This window comes from Oryza brachyantha, chromosome 8 (genome assembly GCF_000231095.2).
Source record: "Oryza brachyantha chromosome 8, ObraRS2, whole genome shotgun sequence".
Classification (NCBI taxonomy): Eukaryota; Viridiplantae; Streptophyta; class Magnoliopsida; order Poales; family Poaceae; genus Oryza; species Oryza brachyantha.
Window position 1 is genome coordinate 5,099,663 of NC_023170.2, and position 18,884 is coordinate 5,118,546.

Here is an 18,884-nt window from a genome sequence, read left to right on the forward strand (position 1 = left end):
AGCTACTAAATAGTAGCCAGCTGCATAGGAGCTACAGGAAAATGATGCCTAACACTAATGTATGTGATATGTCAATATGTGTAATGAAGAGATTATGGTTAAAAATATATTAAAATATGTCTCTTGTTTATTGTGTCAATAGCTATATATCATATAATATGTCTAAATGATTAGCTTTAGATGATGTGGCATATGCACACTGATATTAGTTGGCTATATTATTAAACTTTCTGTGATAGCCACACAGTCCTAAAAATAGCCAAGCAACTCATTCTAAAATATCATAGTCAAATACCATCATATCGTTTGCTTTTTAAGCTTACATGTTGTTGCCAAAATTTAAATTTCATATTTAACTTGTTTTGAAATTTTTTATTGTAGTTTAGTTTTCAGTATTAGCTCTTAAATTCTTAAGAACTTGTACATAAAATTTTCACTCACAAATTATTTTCTAATTGTTGATAAGTTTTTATGGTAATCAATTGTAGATGAAATAATGGGAGTGTGAAGATGACATGTGGGTACAATCACTAATTCGGACAAAGTGTGGAGACATATGTGTCCTCTTAACTATGGTTTTTTCTGTCCATCCTATATCTTCTTGAATTCTCTGGTTCTCCTTGTATCTCACTTAGGACTTACATGGTTCTTCCACAATATCATGGTGGGTTTTAGAGAATATTTTTTCTATTTTGAAGAAACTGTTTCTTTTTTATTATTTTGTGGTATCTTCTTTGTCATGATACTTTTGTAGAAATTTAACTATTTACCACTATTAGGTTTATCAACTCAGCAAATACCACTCTCAGATTCTTCCTTGCAAAATTACCATCAGAAGGTTATTTTCAACTATTTTTTCACTTTTTCCTACATGCATATCATGTTGGCATGCTAAGTTGGCATCTTTTGTTGTCATCTTTTTTCCTACTATGACCATCTCCATCTATCTCGATCGTCTCTCTCAGGGAGAAAAACATCGTGCACAATGAACTTAGGGACGCGACTACACATCAAAGTAAAGGCCGTTGGCATTGGTGAGGTCGCATAGGCATATTAAAGGAAGAACATGAAGAGTGAGCCATAGATATCATGTTTCGCATTCTCCCACCTCAAAGGGAGCAGCAAGCAAAAGGGAGAGGAGGATGTTGCACTCCCCCACGATCCCGGTTCGGTGAGCTTCAACCAGAGAAAAGGACGAGATCGAGGATGTGAGAGCTCGTGGATGCGGGGGAGGGGGGGGTAGGATTCCTCCCTGCCTCCTGACCTCCTCCTCCCTCTTCTCTAGCATGAGTAGCTGACCTCTTGCTCCCCAATGGTGGTGGTTGAAGTTGTTTTGCTCGAGGAAGGTAGTGAGTAGAGCAACGAAAGAAGGGTACCCATCGGTGGCGGCGGAGAAAATAGTGCTTCTCGATATCGTATACGCTGTTAGCCTCCTCAACCATGCTGGAGGCCTGCTGCCCTCCAGGGTTTTTGTTGTCAACTCCCTCTAGGGTGGCCTATGACTGGCCAGTTTTGGTTGCCGCCGACCTCGGTTGTTCTAGATCTAGCTGACGGCAATGGCAAGAGATGGAGGGAGGCAGCAGGCAGCAAGGATGCTGTGGTGGTTTTGGGCTGGCTGGTTCCTTCAGTTCACCGATGGGGAAGAAGAAGTTGATGCGAGGGATTGACCTGTGGAATCTGTGCTTCTTTCCACGTTGGCATGCTTCGGTGACACGTCATGTAGGCAAAAGTAGCTAATAATTAAGAAACAACACTCTCTAATGATAATTTTGTAAGGATAAATCTAAGAGTTGGCAAACTTAATCATGTTAGTTTCCTATGTTTTATTTTCTCCCTGTAGAACTCTGTTCATTTATTCTCATTTGGTTGTTAGTTTTTCTCATCGTGTCTTATAGTACAATCTATTTTTTCTAGAGCCCGCTACAGTGCTCTCTACTGACAGTGGAAATAAATATAAACCATTGATCTATTTTTATCGAACGATTCAAATATATTTCTACTAACATCTTGATCACTCGACGGTAGTATAAATATGAAGGGGCATAATTGTCCCAAAAGTTATGGGCTTAGAGGGGTAAAATTGTACATTTGCTTGCGTGCAGAAAAATGTGTCATCGAATACATACTAGGTATCAATACGATATAATGAATGGATAAACCCTCTCACGAATAATTGGTAAAATCATAAATACAAATATTACCCATAGTCACTGAGCTAGCAAAGTACTAAAATACCCGTATAAACTGACGGTCTAGATCGATTATACTAGTAGTATAATACTACCAGTAGAGAGAACCATAGTATTTCTCTTTTTCATAACCTATATTATTTGTCCTTTTTCTCAATATATAGTCATACACACATTGTTTTAATGGTTTGTGCAACTATTTGTGGTCAATGTGTACAAAAGAATGACTTGATCATTATTCATGCGTCACAATCTAAAACGACCATCATTTTGGCAGGATTTCATCCGGTGTTGCCAACAGCTCTTGTATCATGTCCATCGGACTGCTCTAGAGGGAGCCATGCTGCCCATGCATTTCCTTCCATACTCTTGAGCAGCCATGCATAAACCTGGGATTTTAATTATCTGCTAGTCATTAGCAATCCATTTAACTCATCTCACAACAATCTCCTCGCAAAGTGATAAATTTATTACCACTCGTGTATCAAAAGTGGCAAAAAGTTAACTATTCCGCATAAACCCTACCCGAGTACCCAATGTTTATCTGTCACAATCAACTCAATTTGCAGCAAAATGAACCTGTCGTAGTTACGTACGTATTACAAAGTAAACCAACAAATCACAAAAAACTAACGGGAACATAGATCCAAATTACAAGCAAAATTCGATCAAAATCCGACATTTATATATGTGAACATCCCCAATTAAGCTCCAGAATTGCAATGAATTTGAGCTAGCTAGCTCTAGGCGTCTTCTTTAATTTGACGAGACAATGGTTGTGTACGTAGCAAGGCAAAAAGGTGTCCTCTTGCCAACCAAATAAGTACCTTTATCACCGGAAGCAACCGCTTCCAGCTTTCCCGGCCGGTTTTCCCCTTTACTTTGGACATGCAGCCTAGGACATCTTTTCCATGAAATCCAGACTAAAAATTCACACCGATCCAACACACACAAAAGGCAAAACGGTTAATTAATTGAGTGGACATATAAACATATTTCATGCCAGGATGATTTATCTTGCCCATAATATTTACATAAGTTTGATGTTTCGTATATTAGTAAAAGTTTACCTGAAAAAACCGTTACTTTTCGATCTAGACATAGCTCATTACAGAATATATTTACCGATCGTAAATAAAACAATGATAAAGGTTTAGAATGATTTTATATAGATAGAAGTAGCATACGGCTGGAATATCCAATTAACACTTGGCATAATCTACTAGAATGTATGGTTGTGTGGCGGTGTCGTCGCTCTATATCTGCTATCTGCTAAAAAAATACAGTTCTTTTCTAAGTAAATTGTAAATATCTCACATAATTTTGGTTGATTTGCTCAATAAGAACAAAATACTCGTAGAATTTCCATTCCCAACGAAATATTTGCTTCCATGTAATTCTCACCAAATAGGTTATTTACAATCCCGGTAGTAACGTAAAGGTTTTAAAAAAAACATGCATGCTTTGCAAAGGAGACTAAGAAAATTATCAGAAAGGCCCTCGAAAGGTCTCCTTTTTGCAGTTGGAGATCCACGGCTGAACTAGCTTAGCTCAGCTGTGCACGGCTCGCCTCGCCTCCGCCGCGCAAGTTGCACCGATTCTCCGGCGAGCCCGCCGCCCCATCGGCGGCGGCGGAGGTGTGATCAGTGGACGGTGGTTGACGGACGATCGGTGCGGCCAAGAACGTGGGCATGTTCTCCCCTGCCATGACGACGGCGACGAGGTCCCTGAACAGCGCCGGGGACGCCGGTGCCGCCGTCGCCGGCGACTTGGAGCCGTCATCTCCGTTGCCGGCGGCGGGGGATGAGGAGGAGTGGTCCGTGCCGAGGTAGTTGTTGAGCTTCCAGTAGGAGCACGCGAGGATGAGGAGCGCGAGCGTGATGAGGCCCAGCATGGCGGCCAGCCCGCCGAACAGGTACGGCACCGGCGAGTGCCACGGCGATACGGCCGCCGACACCGCCGGTGGCGGCGCCGCCGTAGCCATCGGCCTCATGCGTACGTGCCCCCTGCCAATTCTTGGCTTGAGATTGAGAGAGAGAGAGGCTTTGGAGGCTTGGAGAAGAGGAAATGGCAATGGAGAGGAGAATGGTGAGAGGCATGCATTTATAGAGGGGTTAATTAGTTGATGCAGGAGGAGCCATGAATTTCTGAACTCCCTTGATTTTAAAATATTGGATGTATTTTTTTTTATTTTCGATGTATTTTATTTTTTTTTGGCTGAGTATAATTCGACAATGCCGAATTTTCTCAATGTATTTTCACACGGGATCATAATACGGATCTTTTGTAGCATATGTATTAAGACGCTTGGCCTGATTTCGAAATTGTCCAGAGTTTGTATTTTGTTTTATTTTCAGCGTATTTTATTGTATCACTTAATCTGTTGCCCATGTTAATGCATAGGAAAAATGTTTAATTTAATATTACTTACATTTTTCTTTGGAAATAAATTAAAGAGAAATGATGGAGGAAAAAACAACGGCAATTAGCCATTGGAAAAAATGTCACACGGATAATTAAAGAAAATGCGACATTTTTCTTTGTTTTAGGTTTGTTTTCTTCTTTGTTTACTTTTTTAATTCTTCTTTATAGAAAACGTAAGGTAAAGTAGGCATTTAAATGCTGATTTTTAATACAAGAATGATATAGCATGTCCACGTGGTATTTCGATGGATGCAAGTACTTATATTAAGCTACATGATAATCTTTTAGGCAGGGATTTATTTAAACAGTACGAAGTACCAATGACTAATTTGACCAAACCAAAAGTTCAAGAACTGTATTGACTATTCACCCTGTACTATTTGTCGATACTCTGCACTTTAACTTTAAAAAAGAGTGTAAAATGTACCTTTTTTTTCTAGGTACATAAGAGGAAGACCTGTGTTGTAACGAAATACTCCCTTCTTCGTCCATGAATGTCCGACGTCGTTGATTTTTTTATACACGTTTAACTATTCGTCTTATTAAAAAAATTACATAATTATTAATTATATTATATCATTTTATTTATTATTAAATATACTTTTATGCATATATATAGCTTTACATATGTGACAAAAAATTAAATAAGATAAATAGTCAAATATGTATAAAAAAGTCAACATCGTCAAACATTTAATGTTTAATCAGTTAATTAATTCGATGAATATGTGCATTGGCAGCACAAGCAGATCGATGAGTTGCTGGTTATCTGTTACTAACGTTAATTAACAGCGATGCAAATAAATGTTCAACCCTCCCGTGATTGCAGTCACGAACACAGCTCCTTTAGTTTCAAAAGTCAAAAAACAAAAGCATCCATTTGAGTTGAAACAACGACTAGTAGTCACGGAATGATGAGCTTTCTAAAATGAATTAACAGGGTCAATAGTCCGTTACCAGCCTTTCACCCGCAAATTAAGTCAACGGCCCAATGTTAGGTTTTCAGGTGCAACCTTGAATTAGGGCCCCAAATTCGGTTTTGCGAATGATTTATTTCCTTAAAATCACACTAATATAACAATAGTAGTATAATTATAATATAGTTATCATATAATTTCAATGTACCTAGCACTAAGATATGGGAGTTTTCTTATTTACATGAGGCTTACATGTTAGATCTATATTAGTTACATTTATAATTACAATGTAATTACTCAAAAAATCAATTGGGTAATTTAGGCACTCTCATTACAATTTTGTCTGAATATATATTAAATTTCATAACTTTTTTTTTGCTCCCTTTGATTTTCTTCATACCTGGAATGTGGAAATGCATGCCACCATCCCAACTTACAACATCACCAACAGAAGCCAAAAAATTTTTAGTCCTAAACTTTTCCCATTTTGTGAAAAAAAATGGCTAATAGTTCTCCGAGAGCTGCCAAAGAATAAATCCTTTTCTCTATTCTCCTATTCTCTATTCTCCTAGATCTATATTTGAAGGGAGAGAGGTTGCGCTCCCAATTTACTCTACTTTTGGGGGAGAGTTCGCGCTCCCAATTCACCATGGGAAATGGAGAGGGGATGTGTGAAAGTATGGGTGAGCAATTTGCATTTTTGTCTTCATTGGGAGTTTGTGCTGAACACACTCTTTTGTTACTCCCTCCATGTTTAAATATATGACGACATCATATAAAATAATAGGAGGGAGTATTAGATGTTAGTTTTTATTTATCTGTTGTAAAGAGTAACATATCCCACACATAAAATTCGGATTTGAAATCCCCACAATAGAATTTTACGGATAAAATTTTGACCAATTATGGGTGATGCTCTTTAGTGGTGATGGAAAAGAAGTGAGACCAGTCGTCAATCCGTGAGTTGCACATATCGTTGTTAATGATTCTATAAATATGATAAATATTCGCTTATAGTTGTTTATTAAAAATATAGCAGTTTAAATTTAAGAAGACTGCAGGTTAGTTTCAAATAGTTTAAATATATTCGGAATTAAATTAATGGCACTCTAGAGGAGAATCCAATACCGATACAGATTCAAATTTTAACACGGTTAAATTTAGAGTCCATAATTTTTGAAATTATATGTTATATTTAATATATATTTTCCATATAATATACAGCAATGATATTATGTCAAAGTTGATTACTGGTTAAATATTTTTCATTGAAGTCGGAGTACCAATTAGTAATTAGTTATAGGTGTGTATATAGATATTTGATAATTTGGATTGAGAGCAATGTAGCTGGCTGGTGTTAGACACGTTGAAAATTTTACTTATGCAGAGCCAGCCATATAATCATCCTTCACAAGAAATTTAAAACTAGCGAGATTCATATATTTCTTTAGATAATGACTAGCGAGATTCATATGCGTTACATGAAAAGAAATTTAACATAGTACGGTCTCTTATGGGTGCTCATCAAAATAGAATATGTGTACGTCAGGTGTATAAGCATCTGTAACTTGTTTCGAAATAGAAATGCATATAGGATTTTAGTTCTAACCGATAATAAATCACTTTCTCATAGTATAATCTTGAGTAATTTAATATTAATTATATATTGGGCTCCATAGATTGCATAGATGATAGTTAATTACCCTTCATGGCAACGTATTGGTGCTGATTATGGGGTCACCTACGCAGGTGTGACTAGGGGTGGATAGAAAGCTCGTGGCTCATTAGCTCGCTCGACTCGTGACAAACTTGGCTCGGCTCGACTCGACTCGTTTTATTTTTCTAACGAGCCGAGCTAGCATTTTAGCTCGTTAGAGATAACGAGCCAGCTCGAGCTGGCTCATGAGCTGCTCGCGAGCCTAACGAGCTAGACCAAAAACACAAAATTCACCGGCGTTCATTGATTTCACCATGAAATGCATGTGTTCAGTATTTCATAGGTTTACCATGTGATTTGTTGGTTTAAACTTTAATATTTAAATACAATTCCATATAATTTATATGTTTGAAATAAAAATTTGTTTGTATAACCTATTAAAAAATTATTTAGATTAACTTTTTATGCATGGCTCATGAGTCTAACGAGCCAGCTCGAGCTTTATAACGAGCTGAGCCGAGCTGGCTTTTTAGCTTGTTACGATAACAAGCTAAGCCGAGCCAGCTCGTTATCTTAATGAGCTGGACCGAGCCGAGCCGAGCCTAGCCGGCTCGTTATCCAGGCCTAGGTGTGACGACGACGACAAGCAGATAATACATAATGCATGCGAGAACTTGAGTCGATGGTTATACAGTTTTTTTTTGCTAACTTTGGACGAAGATTTACAAATAGGATCGAGGCTGCGTTCGGCCATGCGTGGAAGTTATCCGGCACGAAAAACATAGTAGTAGATTAATACATAATCAATTAATTATTAATTATAAAAAATATAACATAGATTAATATGATTTTTAAAGCGATTTTTCTATATAAAATTTTCATAAAAGATACACCGTTTAACCGTTCGAGAAGCGTGAATAAATCTTGGAGGTAAGATATGGAGAGCCGAACGCGGCCTGAATAAGTTATTATTTTCCCTCTTTGTTTCTGAGTGTTCAAGTGTTTCATGTTTTGTGGTCTCGTAAATACTTTTTTAAAGCAAAAGACCAGTTTATCCATCATCTTAAAAACTAAATCTTGATTATCCGCAAATTGCCCTGTTTGCAAAACAGAAAACGAAGTAGTAGTGCCGGCCAGCATGATTGTCAAATGCAGCCTTGATGATTCCATTCCGGGCAGGAGCAAGCATTTGACCGGTAGGCCCGGCAGTGGTCAATACAAGCAAAGCAAAATCTCCATCACTTCATCGGTCGATGCACGCCGGCCGGATTCTACCCGAAATCGCGGCCGACGCCAGCCAGCTTGTCCAAACACCGGGGAATTAATGTTTACGTTATCGATTCTGTTCTAGATGCAGGGTGCGGATCACCAAGACTTCCATCTTTAGAAAGGATAAACGTACACTGAAAAATTAAGTGGGGGCTTAAAAAGGTCCTAAAACCGGTAGTGCGGGATAGGGACCCCCTAAGCCCCGTGGCAGATCCATCACCGTCCACCTCTGCTCCTCGATCAATGCTTGTTAGTTTGAAAATACGCCCGGTAGGAATTTATGATTGGAATCCATCCAAGAAATAGTTATAATTAGGAATTTTACACACACGTTTCAAAAACTCATCCGTATAAGTCGATTCAAGAAAATGATTTTATCTTTTTTTTTTCAATTTTTTCAACAAAATTCGTTCCGTGCTTCACAAGAGGAGTTTTTTTAACCATGTTTGAAAATTTCCAAACAGAAATTATTTCTAATAGTAAAAAATAATATAAATAAAAGTTAAAATATCTCTGTCTATATGTCAAACATGTCTCTCATGGTACGTCGTTCCCGCTACACACATGGGCATTTGATCTGGGTCATGTATGATTGCAGCAGGTAAGCTGCATGCCGTGATTTACCACTAAAACTGATTCAAAATTTCATATGCCTTTTCTTTTATTTTTTTTCTGTATTAACCGATTCAGGTCTACCTCGTTTTGGGATTAGGATGAGTAAGCAATGGAAGTTGGAGAGTATGAGATCAAGCTTAAGGAGGAGAATATCACGATGTTCCTCCTGGCAATATATAGGCGCCAACACCTTTGCTTTCTCCAGTTTACCTACTTTATTCTCCTCTCGAAATTATCTCTTACTAGATCAATTAAGTTTAGATAAACTGAAATTATGTCCAATTTTGGCTCCCTTGCAGCCTGAACGTACGGGGATGGGGAGCCATGTCACGCCCAGAAATTTACACCAAATTTCTGAACAATAGCATGTATTAAATCTCGGTTCAGACATCAGCCCGAGTACACACTATGACAAATCAATACACAGTTCCACGACTTAAAAACAAATAAAAACAATTATCTATCGAAATGCAGCGGAAAAAAAGAAAAACAAGACTAGACCATCTAATCTTCAGCTTCAGCTGGCGAAGACGGCTCCACACCACAGGCATTCTCGACGGCGGACTGAACCTCACTTCAACCTTCGGAACAACCTTCTTCTGACACAGGCTCTGGCACTTGCTCTGGTGGGGGAAAAATTAAGCAAGGCTGAGTATAAACCACCGTACTCAACAAGTAACACCCGAGAGAGGGAGAATAATGAATGCAATAGGGTATCAAGGGATAGACTAAGGTTAAATTGCACAAAGCTGCAGTAATTTAGCAAAACAGTAGATAAAATAGACTGAAATAAAAATAAAGTAGGCATTTAAAATAATCATCCACTGTCCAACGTTACCCCACGTTGCAACAGGCCCAGACCACTGTCGAACGTTACACCACGTAGCGACAGGGTCAACCCTCTGCCCAACGTTAAACCACATTGCGACAAACCCAAACCACTGCCAACGTTACACCACATTGCGCAGAGTCAAACCAGTTCCAAGATTAATTAGGTTATTAATGGTTCAACTAATCCCAGTGAATCTGTCAGTTCGCCCAATAACCGCGGGCACGACTATTCGAATAGTTTTACTCTGCAGAGGTGTACAACTTTACCCACAAGACATAGATGCCAAGCATGTTACCATGCCCCAACGTATCACCACGATACCTCAGTACGGAAACTATGATAAGACCTTTCACCTAACCCTCCCTAGACAATTGCACCGCACTTCAGGTTTCACCCCCTCCTTTACACCAAGTCGGGCAGTCCCCTCTTGTGCCTTGGTAGATCCGGAAGCAGCAGAGGCTTTCGTTACACCACGATTGCCCGTCCGTACTCCATCACGTCTACCCTTGCCTCGATACGTCAAATAGGGACAAACTAGATTACGAGTCTCACCGTTGCCCATTCTGGCTTGTGGTTAGTACGTGTAAGACCTTCAGAGTTTTCTGAGAACCGGTCCTTAATTGCCATGGGCACAACTCTCAAAACCATGCACCCACAGCCCACCATAAGCAATATTTTAGTTATATTAATCCACAACGGGATATTAATAATGATTACAACCATTAAAGGTCTATCAAAGTTTAAAAGATAATTCAATGATAACTGGTGAGCTAGTTGAACTAAGCATGACTAAGCATTGACTAACCCTAATTCTAGTCAAATTAACCCTGGGATGACAATAATAATGAGTGGGAATCAACGGATATAAAGGTAAATGCCCAATAGATAAATAAAGTAAATACCTTTGAATACAATGCATGTTTGAATGTAAAAGCGGGGATTTTATAATCATAGGTTCAATATGATCAAAGAAGGGTGCCACTTGCCTTGCTTAGACCCACGAGGAACTTCGGCGACGACTTCGGGAACGAACGGCGCTGCGACGGGGTCAAAACCTACGACAAACAAGGCGAAACAAGCAAAACAGGCTAAAAAACTACTGAAACAGAGAAAGAAACTATTTTTAATGGATTCTTGGCATTTTTCTGGATTTAATGAAACTTGAATGGACCTAAACGGAGACTAGATGAATTACTTATGAATTTTAGAAGTTTAACTGTGTTTTTAAACTAAACAGAAAACCTTATTGATTTATTGCGCAATTAATACGGCTGCTGACGTCAGCGGAGGAGAGAGGGGCTGACGGCTGACAGGTGGGGGCCACCTATCGGTGGGAGAGAGGGGAGGATGAGGGGCTGACAAGTGGGACCCGGGGAGGAGAGAGAGGAAGGGGGCGGCGGACGGCTGACGAGTGGGACCCACTCGTCAGTGGCCCAGAGCAGAGGAGGGGGAGGCGGTCCCGACTAGAAGGGGAAGACGGCGTTGGCGGCAGAGGGAAGGCGGCGACAAGCGGGCGGCGCGGCGGACGGCGACCGGCAGGCGGCGAAGGAGAAGGTGGTGACGGGCGAAGGGACGGCGACGAGAACGGCGACGACGAGTCGGCGCGGAGGAGGCGGAGATGGCGACGGGGTTGCGCGGCTCGGGGCGGTGACGAGCGGCAGGATCGGGTGGTGGCGGAGGACGTCGGTCGACGGCGAGCGGCGGGGCGCACTCGCGGTGGCACGAAGAAACAGAGGAAGGGAGGAGAGCGGGCTCACCGGGGTGGCGCGGCGACGACGGCCGATGCGACGAGATCGATCAGTGCCGGGCGACGGCGGCGACGGCCGGGCGACGCGCGCACGGAGGAAGAGGAGGGGGATGCAGCGGGGCGGCGGGATTGGCGGCGACCGTTGCGAACGACGGCGCGACCGGGGAAAGCGGAGCTATGGTTGCGCGCGGGAGGAGGTGGCGTTGGCCAAGCAGCGACGCAGCTTGGCGGCCGAGCGGCGGACGCGACCGGAGCGGCGGCGCACGACGACGGCGCAACCGGAGCAGTGGCGCACAGCGGTGACGGCGAACGGCACGACAACGACGGCGTGACGGCGACGACGTCGGGCGACGACCCGGCGGCGGCGGTGCGTGGCTCCTGGCGCTTGCCGACGGCACGGGGAGGTCGGCAGCGGCTTCGAAGAGGAAAGAAAGAGGGAGAGAGGAGAGGAGAGCTCACCAGCGGCGATGGAAGGCGGCAGCACGTCGGCGAGGAGGAGGAACGGGCGATGGCGAACGAAGCGGGGCGGCGACGTTGCGAGCACGGACGGCGACGCGCGGACGACGAAGTCGGGCACGATGGCGAAAAGGGCGAGGAGGCGGCGAGGAAGCTCGGCGACCACCGGTGGCGACGAAGGCCAGCGGAAGGTCGGCGAAGCCGAGGTGGAGGTGGTGATGCGGGTAGGCGGCGACGTCCGACGGCCGACGAGGAGATCGGCGGCTGATGGCGACGGAGGGAAGCTTCGGGCGGAGAGGGGGAAAGTGGCGGCGGGGCAGAGGCACGGGGATTTTATAGGGTGACGGCGCCGGCTAGGGCGGGATGGCCGGTGAAGACCAAGTCGACGATGCGGCGGACCCGGCGGCGGCCGTTGCGGCGGCGGCGCGGCGTCCGGAGGAGTCGGGGCGGAGGCGGACTCGGCCGGCACCCGGGTTCGGTCGCTGACAGGCGGGGCCGCCTGTTAGTGGCGCAAGAGAGGAGGGAGGCGAGGCGGACTTTGCCGCGGCGCGGGCGCGCGAGCGGGCGAGCTGGGCCGAGGCGGCGGCCCAGGCGGAGGGGAGGCGCGTGCGGGGAGGAGGCCGGTCGGCTGGGCCGGCCGAGCGAGGAGAGGTGGGCCGGCTCGGCTGGGCCGGCCCGGGAAGGAGGGAAAAGAAAAGGAGAAAAAAGAAAAAGGAGAAAAAAGAAAAAGGGAGAGGAGGAAAATTGGACTTCGGCCCAATTTGAGAAGGAAGGGAAAAAGAAAGGAAAAAGGAGGGAAAAAGAAAAGCCCCACTTTTCCGAATTTTAAATTAATTTGTTTGGCCAAATTTTATACTTCTGCAATTTGAGTTTAAATCTAGTTAATTGATTTGCGAACCTCGATTTAATTAAATTAATTCCTTTTAGAGGGATTTTTCCTGAGTTAATTAAGCCAATTGTTATTTACGAATTTCTTTTACATATTTAGACTTAGGAGAAAACTCCGGGCGTAACAAGCCAGCTGAAACAATGCGGGGAGGTTCGATTTAAAGTCAACAGTTGATACGAACATTTTCTTGCTAATTAAGAAGCTTTGTAGTTTATGTCGACAGCCTCTTTGTTTGGTCGGAGTGCAAGGGAATTACACGTTGGTGGTTGTGTAATCTTCTGTTTTAGGGGTGATTGGCCTTAGAAGGGCAACTCTTAGCATTTTACTAGTAGTATTATACTACCAGTAGAAAAAGATTTTTTTATTTTGTTAATTACTTGATTAGCAGTATTTGTTAATTTTATTTTTTTTTGCCACAATAAAAAGGACGACATTACCACTTTAAATTTCTACTTACACCTAATATTGTTAGTAGTATTATTTAATCACAGCCGTTCGATAAAAATAGATCATTGGTATGAATTAAATTTTACTATCAGTAAAATGCACAGGAGTCGGCCCTACCTTAGAAATACTTAGCACTAGCATTATAACAAGGTTTGCTATTGCTGCTATGCAGCCCAAATTGTGCACTAATTTACTATAAAATCGGGTCCCTTCAAATCCTTTCAAATGACCAAAAGGAATCAAAGGATCTGTCTAAAAGGGAAAGCAAATTGATATGTGCGTTTAGCTCTAATTTTAATTTCTTTTTCAGTTGCAACACACGTGCATTGTGCTAGTAAATATAAATAGCTTGTAGTCATGCAATCTACTTTTATTACCAGCGATAGGGGCCCAAATGGCCAAATATATTGTGAAATATTCGCTCTTCTCGTGAAGACCACTGCGATTCATCATCCCTTTTAGGAATTATAAACAAACAAACAAAAAAGGCAGACAAAACTAAGAGGCTGAGCAGTACGCGACCCCTACAGATACAACGATTTGAGATAAAAGGAGGAAGACAGGAGAGGGGGCAGAAGTGAACGATCTCTACTACCCATGTCTTTTCGTTTTATCTTATGTTTATACGAAAAATAAATTAATTTATAACCTTAAATTTAGAATAGATTTTAGGATTTTCTTCATCGTAATTTATTTTCAGCCTTAAATTTTAGATCACCAACAACACGTATATGAAAGTTTTATTGATAAATTATTTTTCTTTTAAAAATATGTCATAAAACACGAAACAATCACCCTGTACAATGGACGAGTGACGCTCCAGCTAAATTTATGTTTGAAAAGAGACCCCAATTAGCAGCGATCAAAATGAAGTAGGAGCGACGACGGACGAAAAAATCGATAGAAGTACCATTGCTTATAAATACTCTCTCCGTGAAAAAGAAAAAAAAACCAATTTATGGTTTTACATATGCACTCTGGTCTTTTTCCTTCTGTTTACGTTTATAAGCCAGAATTTAAATTTTCAATCTTAAATTTATAATTAAATTTAGGTTTTTAATTAAAGTTTATTGTCTAGACTTGGCTTTTGGATCGCTAAAAATATATTATAAAATTATTATTCATAAATTATTTTTTATTTACAAATATACTGTTTGACTTTGTTCATAAAAAATAAACACTCAACCACCCTGACATGCTGTATATTTCATCATTAGATTTAAATGTGGAAGCTGTTTTTTTATCATATGGATTGTCTGTGGGACGAAGGGCTTGTTTGGAGAGCTTAATGTTATGAGAAGCATAAGATAAAAAAGTCACTTTCTCATGATCTGGAAAAGCTAGGTTTTCCAATTCTGGCTTAGTTTATTTTCTAGATTATATAACTCCGGATACTCAGAAACTAAGAGCAAACTCAACAGATCATCTATCATATCATCCATCCTAAAAATAGATGATGTGAAAAAAAAGCTCTAACAGGTCATCTATCATATCATCCAAAAATAAAGTCATCATCCATGTTAAAAAAAGAAACTCTAAATATGGATGATCTCTCTCCTCCATCCATATCTCAACACCCAATCACAAGAGTAGAGAGCAATATCAACATGAGAGGATGAAGTTCCAAAACATCAATAAAATATATATGGATGATGCAATATGGATGTTATGTTGGAGTGATGCATGATATGAATAGATAATATATTTTAGATGGTCATACAAATGACAATATGGATAATAAAATTTAGATGAGTTGCTAATACTCTCCTAGAATATACATGGATCCTTCGATCAGTTCTAATTAACTATAGCTTAATAGAGACGTGCCGGTTGATGGATTATGGATTAAATTATATATATATATGGCCAATCTTATCAGTGAAATATGAACTAGAAGCTAGATATGTATATTTGTCTATCTCAGATTCTCAGGTTCGATGCGACTGCGTGGGCTGAGAGAGTGAGATCGAGTAGTGTAACTAACTCGATCCTCGTGTTAATTGTCAATGAAGCACGCACATTTTTTGTTTTATGCAATACCACCTCCGTCCTAAATAACTTTATTTTTCAATTTCTATGTCCAATATTTGACCTTCCGTTACACACATTTTTTGTTTTATGCAATACTACCTCCGTCCTAAATAACTTCATCTTTTCAATTTCTATGTCCAACATTTGACCATCCGTTTTATTTAAAAATTTTCTAAAAAACTTAAAAAATTAGTCATGCATAAAGTGTTGTTCACATACATATTTTGGAGTAATTTTAGTTGTTTAAATGCGGGTGATAAAATTACAAAATAAAGGAAAAGAATAATAAATAGGTAAACATTTATTTATTAATCTATGGGATTTGCTTAGGCGCTTTAGAATTTGTGATTTTCAGTCACATAAACTTACACATTTAATTTTCTTTAGCTAAGTCTGAAAACCCTCACATGTAATTTTCACATTTGTATGAATTGTAAATTTACTTCATGTTTGTTTGGAGTAATTTATTGTTCAACATTTTATATAAGAAAAAATCTTGCTTTAAATAAGTAATATTGTAGTGATGGGACTATTGGATTGTTATCCAAGGGATAAAAGAAATAAATGGAATTTTCATAAGTCACCTTAAACCTAAACACTCCCTTAGCATTAGGCTTTTTAATAGTTTCTGTGTGCCTGACGTCGTGCATATATACTTGCAAGGTTTAATTAGGGATGAGCCAAACACAGTTTAGGCATGTACAGGGTATGTTTGGGGAACTTAAGATTCTAAGAAGTAGATGTTGAGAAGCTAGCTTCTCTGAATATACAAAAGTTGAGTTTTCCAACTTATGGCCTTTAATTTTCCAACTTATGGCTTTTAATTTTCTGTATTTTGTAACTTCAGATTCTCGAAGATTCTGTTTGAGGGAGCTTCTGACTTTTGGATATGGAAAAGTACTCTTTGAGAGAGCTTCTGACTTATGAAAATTCTGTGAGAAATTGTAGCCGCCAGAAGCTTCCCCAAACAAACCCCTAGATGCTACACAACACAATTCCAATTAAGCTGGGTCATGAGCGAGACTAGAATTAAACATGAATCACATGTTCACATTATCATGCCCAATTGTCAGGGGCCGTTAATTATCTGTTATTTACTCTTCATTGTATTCATGCAATTAATATACTAGTCATAACAGAGCAATTAGGTAGCCAAAAACTCATTTATTAGTGCAACAGACAGATACATACGCCTCCCTACGTAGGTAGGGTACGTAGGTCATGAAGAAAATGCAAACTAAAATTTTATGAAGTACGCACTACAGAGACCCAGGACGACGACGATGCATGGTACGTAGCGCGAGCAAGTTCGCCGGTGCCGGCAGCCTAGTGCTTGGGCGGGAACTTGGACTTGATGAGCTCGACCGTGCCGGCGTCGATCTGGAACGCCCTGGCCAGCGTGTCGGACGGCACCGGCGGCGCGGCGCCGAAGAGCGTCTCGGCGACGGACTGCGTGCCGGGGAGCTGGCTGCTGAAGGCGGAGACGACGGCGGCCGGCGAGCCGCCGTTGTTCTTCTGGAAGTGGACGAGGCCGCGGGGGAAGACGAAGACCTCACCCCTGCGGACGGTGCGGGCGAAGAGCGTGTTGTTGCCGCCGCCGGTGGTGATGAAGCCGACGTCGAGGGAGCCCTCGAGGACGAAGATGACCTCGGCGGCGCGCGGGTGGGTGTGCGGCGGGTTCACCCCCCACGGCGCGTAGTCGATCCTCGCCATGGACACCCCCATCGTGTTCAGCCCCGGCAAGTTCTCCACGCTCGCCGGCGTCACCACCGACCCCACGGCGGCGTTCCCGGCCGGGTTCGTCAGCCCGCCGAAGAAGAAGTCGTCCGCCGTCACGTTCTCCGGCCTCTTGCACGGGAACCCGTTCAACCGCAGCGCTGCACGATCTCATGTTTATTTCAATGAACAAATTAATGTACGTGCAAGAGCTAGAGGAAGTGATGGATGACTTACGGCCCTGAAGGGACTTGTAGTCGGCGACGCAGATGTCCTGGAGCATGTCCGGGTCGCCGGCGAGCGTGGTGGCGGCGAGCCCCAGGAAGAAGACGACGACGACGAAGGTGGCGAGGAGCTTGGCCATGGCACTTGAAGCACCTAGCTAGGCTGTAGCTAAGAAGTGAAGTGCATGCAGGTGAGCACGATGAGGATCGAGGACGCCGCTATTTATGCTAGCTGGGGGCTGGGGTGGTTGCTCCATAACCATGTGATTAAGCTGGCTAATTGGAAAACCTAATTAAGATTATGGTGGTGATCGATCTGATCTGAATTTCTCGGGCTAGCCAGCTCGCTCCGGGCATGAGAGAGATCATCAGTCTAATAGTACGTACATGCACGTACTAATGCATTGCATTCATGGAGCAAACGCAACGGCGAGAGAGATCGATGGAGCAGTTGAATTGACCGACAGATAGATACAATTATCAGACGCATGCATGCGTGCCTGCATTATGCGTTCTTCGTTCTGACGATCATATCCAGCCGTCCGTCCATCGACTGTAGCATTGTGTACTGCAGATCGATATATCAGTTTTCAGCTGCTTTTCTCAACGGTAGGGCGTTTGCTTTCCTGTGAATTTGCACGTCAGAAGTACTGCACTATTTTCTGATGAACTTTCGGTTCATTCCCGCAGTCGACAACTAAGGCCTCGTTTACTTTCCAAAATTTTTTTGGATGAAGTGTCATGTCAGACGTTTGACTGGATGGTAGATGGAGTTTTCGAGCACGAATGAAAAAACAAATTTCATAGCTCGTCTGGAAACCACAAGACGAATGTTTTGAGCCTAACCAATCTGTCATTAGCACATCTGGGTGAGAAACGCCCAGGGGTCTTTCGGCTAGCTCCACAAGGTGGTAGGCTAGATGGCCTATGTTCGAAGCCTCACTTCTACCTATTTAATTGATATCAGGTCATTTTCTAATATCTAAGTTTTTTATTAGCACATGAGGGTTATTAACTTACTATAGCACTAATGACTAATTATGTACTAATTAGACTCAAAAGATTCGTCCCATGATTCCTCTAAGGGCACCTCCAATGCATATTGGTTAGTGAGGTGTTTAACAACATGATTAAGGGCACCTCCAATGCATAGCACTAATGACTAAATATAGATTAAGCACCCCATGTACCTAAGAAGTATAGTGCTTAGCTTAATCATATTGTTAAGCATCTCACTAGGCACCATGTATTGGAGTTTTCTCACTGTATAATAGTTTTTATTTTTATCTATATTTAATGCTCCACTTAAGTGTCTAAAGATTCTATATTTACCTACGCCCGGAAGTCGTGAGGACATTGTGGCAGACCAAGAATTAGTTACTGCAGCATGCTTGCTTATAGTTTTGCACCAATAATTAATAGTACGGAGCGTAGTACTCTCCATTTGCATAATATTAGTTGTTTTAATATT

The 18,884-nt window shown here is 41.8% G+C and overlaps 2 protein-coding genes across 2 annotated transcripts; both read right to left on the reverse strand.

Moving 5' to 3' along the window:
• Window positions 1-3,596: 3,596 nt before the first annotated feature.
• LOC102716802 (protein GLUTAMINE DUMPER 5) lies at window positions 3,597-4,225 on the reverse strand. The gene has a single exon (XM_006659907.3). The coding sequence runs from the start codon at window positions 4,180-4,182 to the stop codon at window positions 3,736-3,738; it is 447 nt and encodes a 148-aa protein (XP_006659970.2). The 5' UTR covers window positions 4,183-4,225; the 3' UTR covers window positions 3,597-3,735.
• A 12,402-nt stretch (window positions 4,226-16,627) lies between these two features.
• On the reverse strand, window positions 16,628-17,581 carry LOC102705832 (putative germin-like protein 3-2). Its single transcript, XM_006659186.3, has 2 exons — window positions 17,427-17,581; window positions 16,628-17,350 (listed from the first exon to the last, which is right to left on the reverse strand). Exons 1-2 carry the CDS (start codon window positions 17,551-17,553, stop codon window positions 16,800-16,802), a joined length of 678 nt encoding a protein of 225 aa, XP_006659249.1. The 5' UTR covers window positions 17,554-17,581; the 3' UTR covers window positions 16,628-16,799.
• Window positions 17,582-18,884: the final 1,303 nt, after the last annotated feature.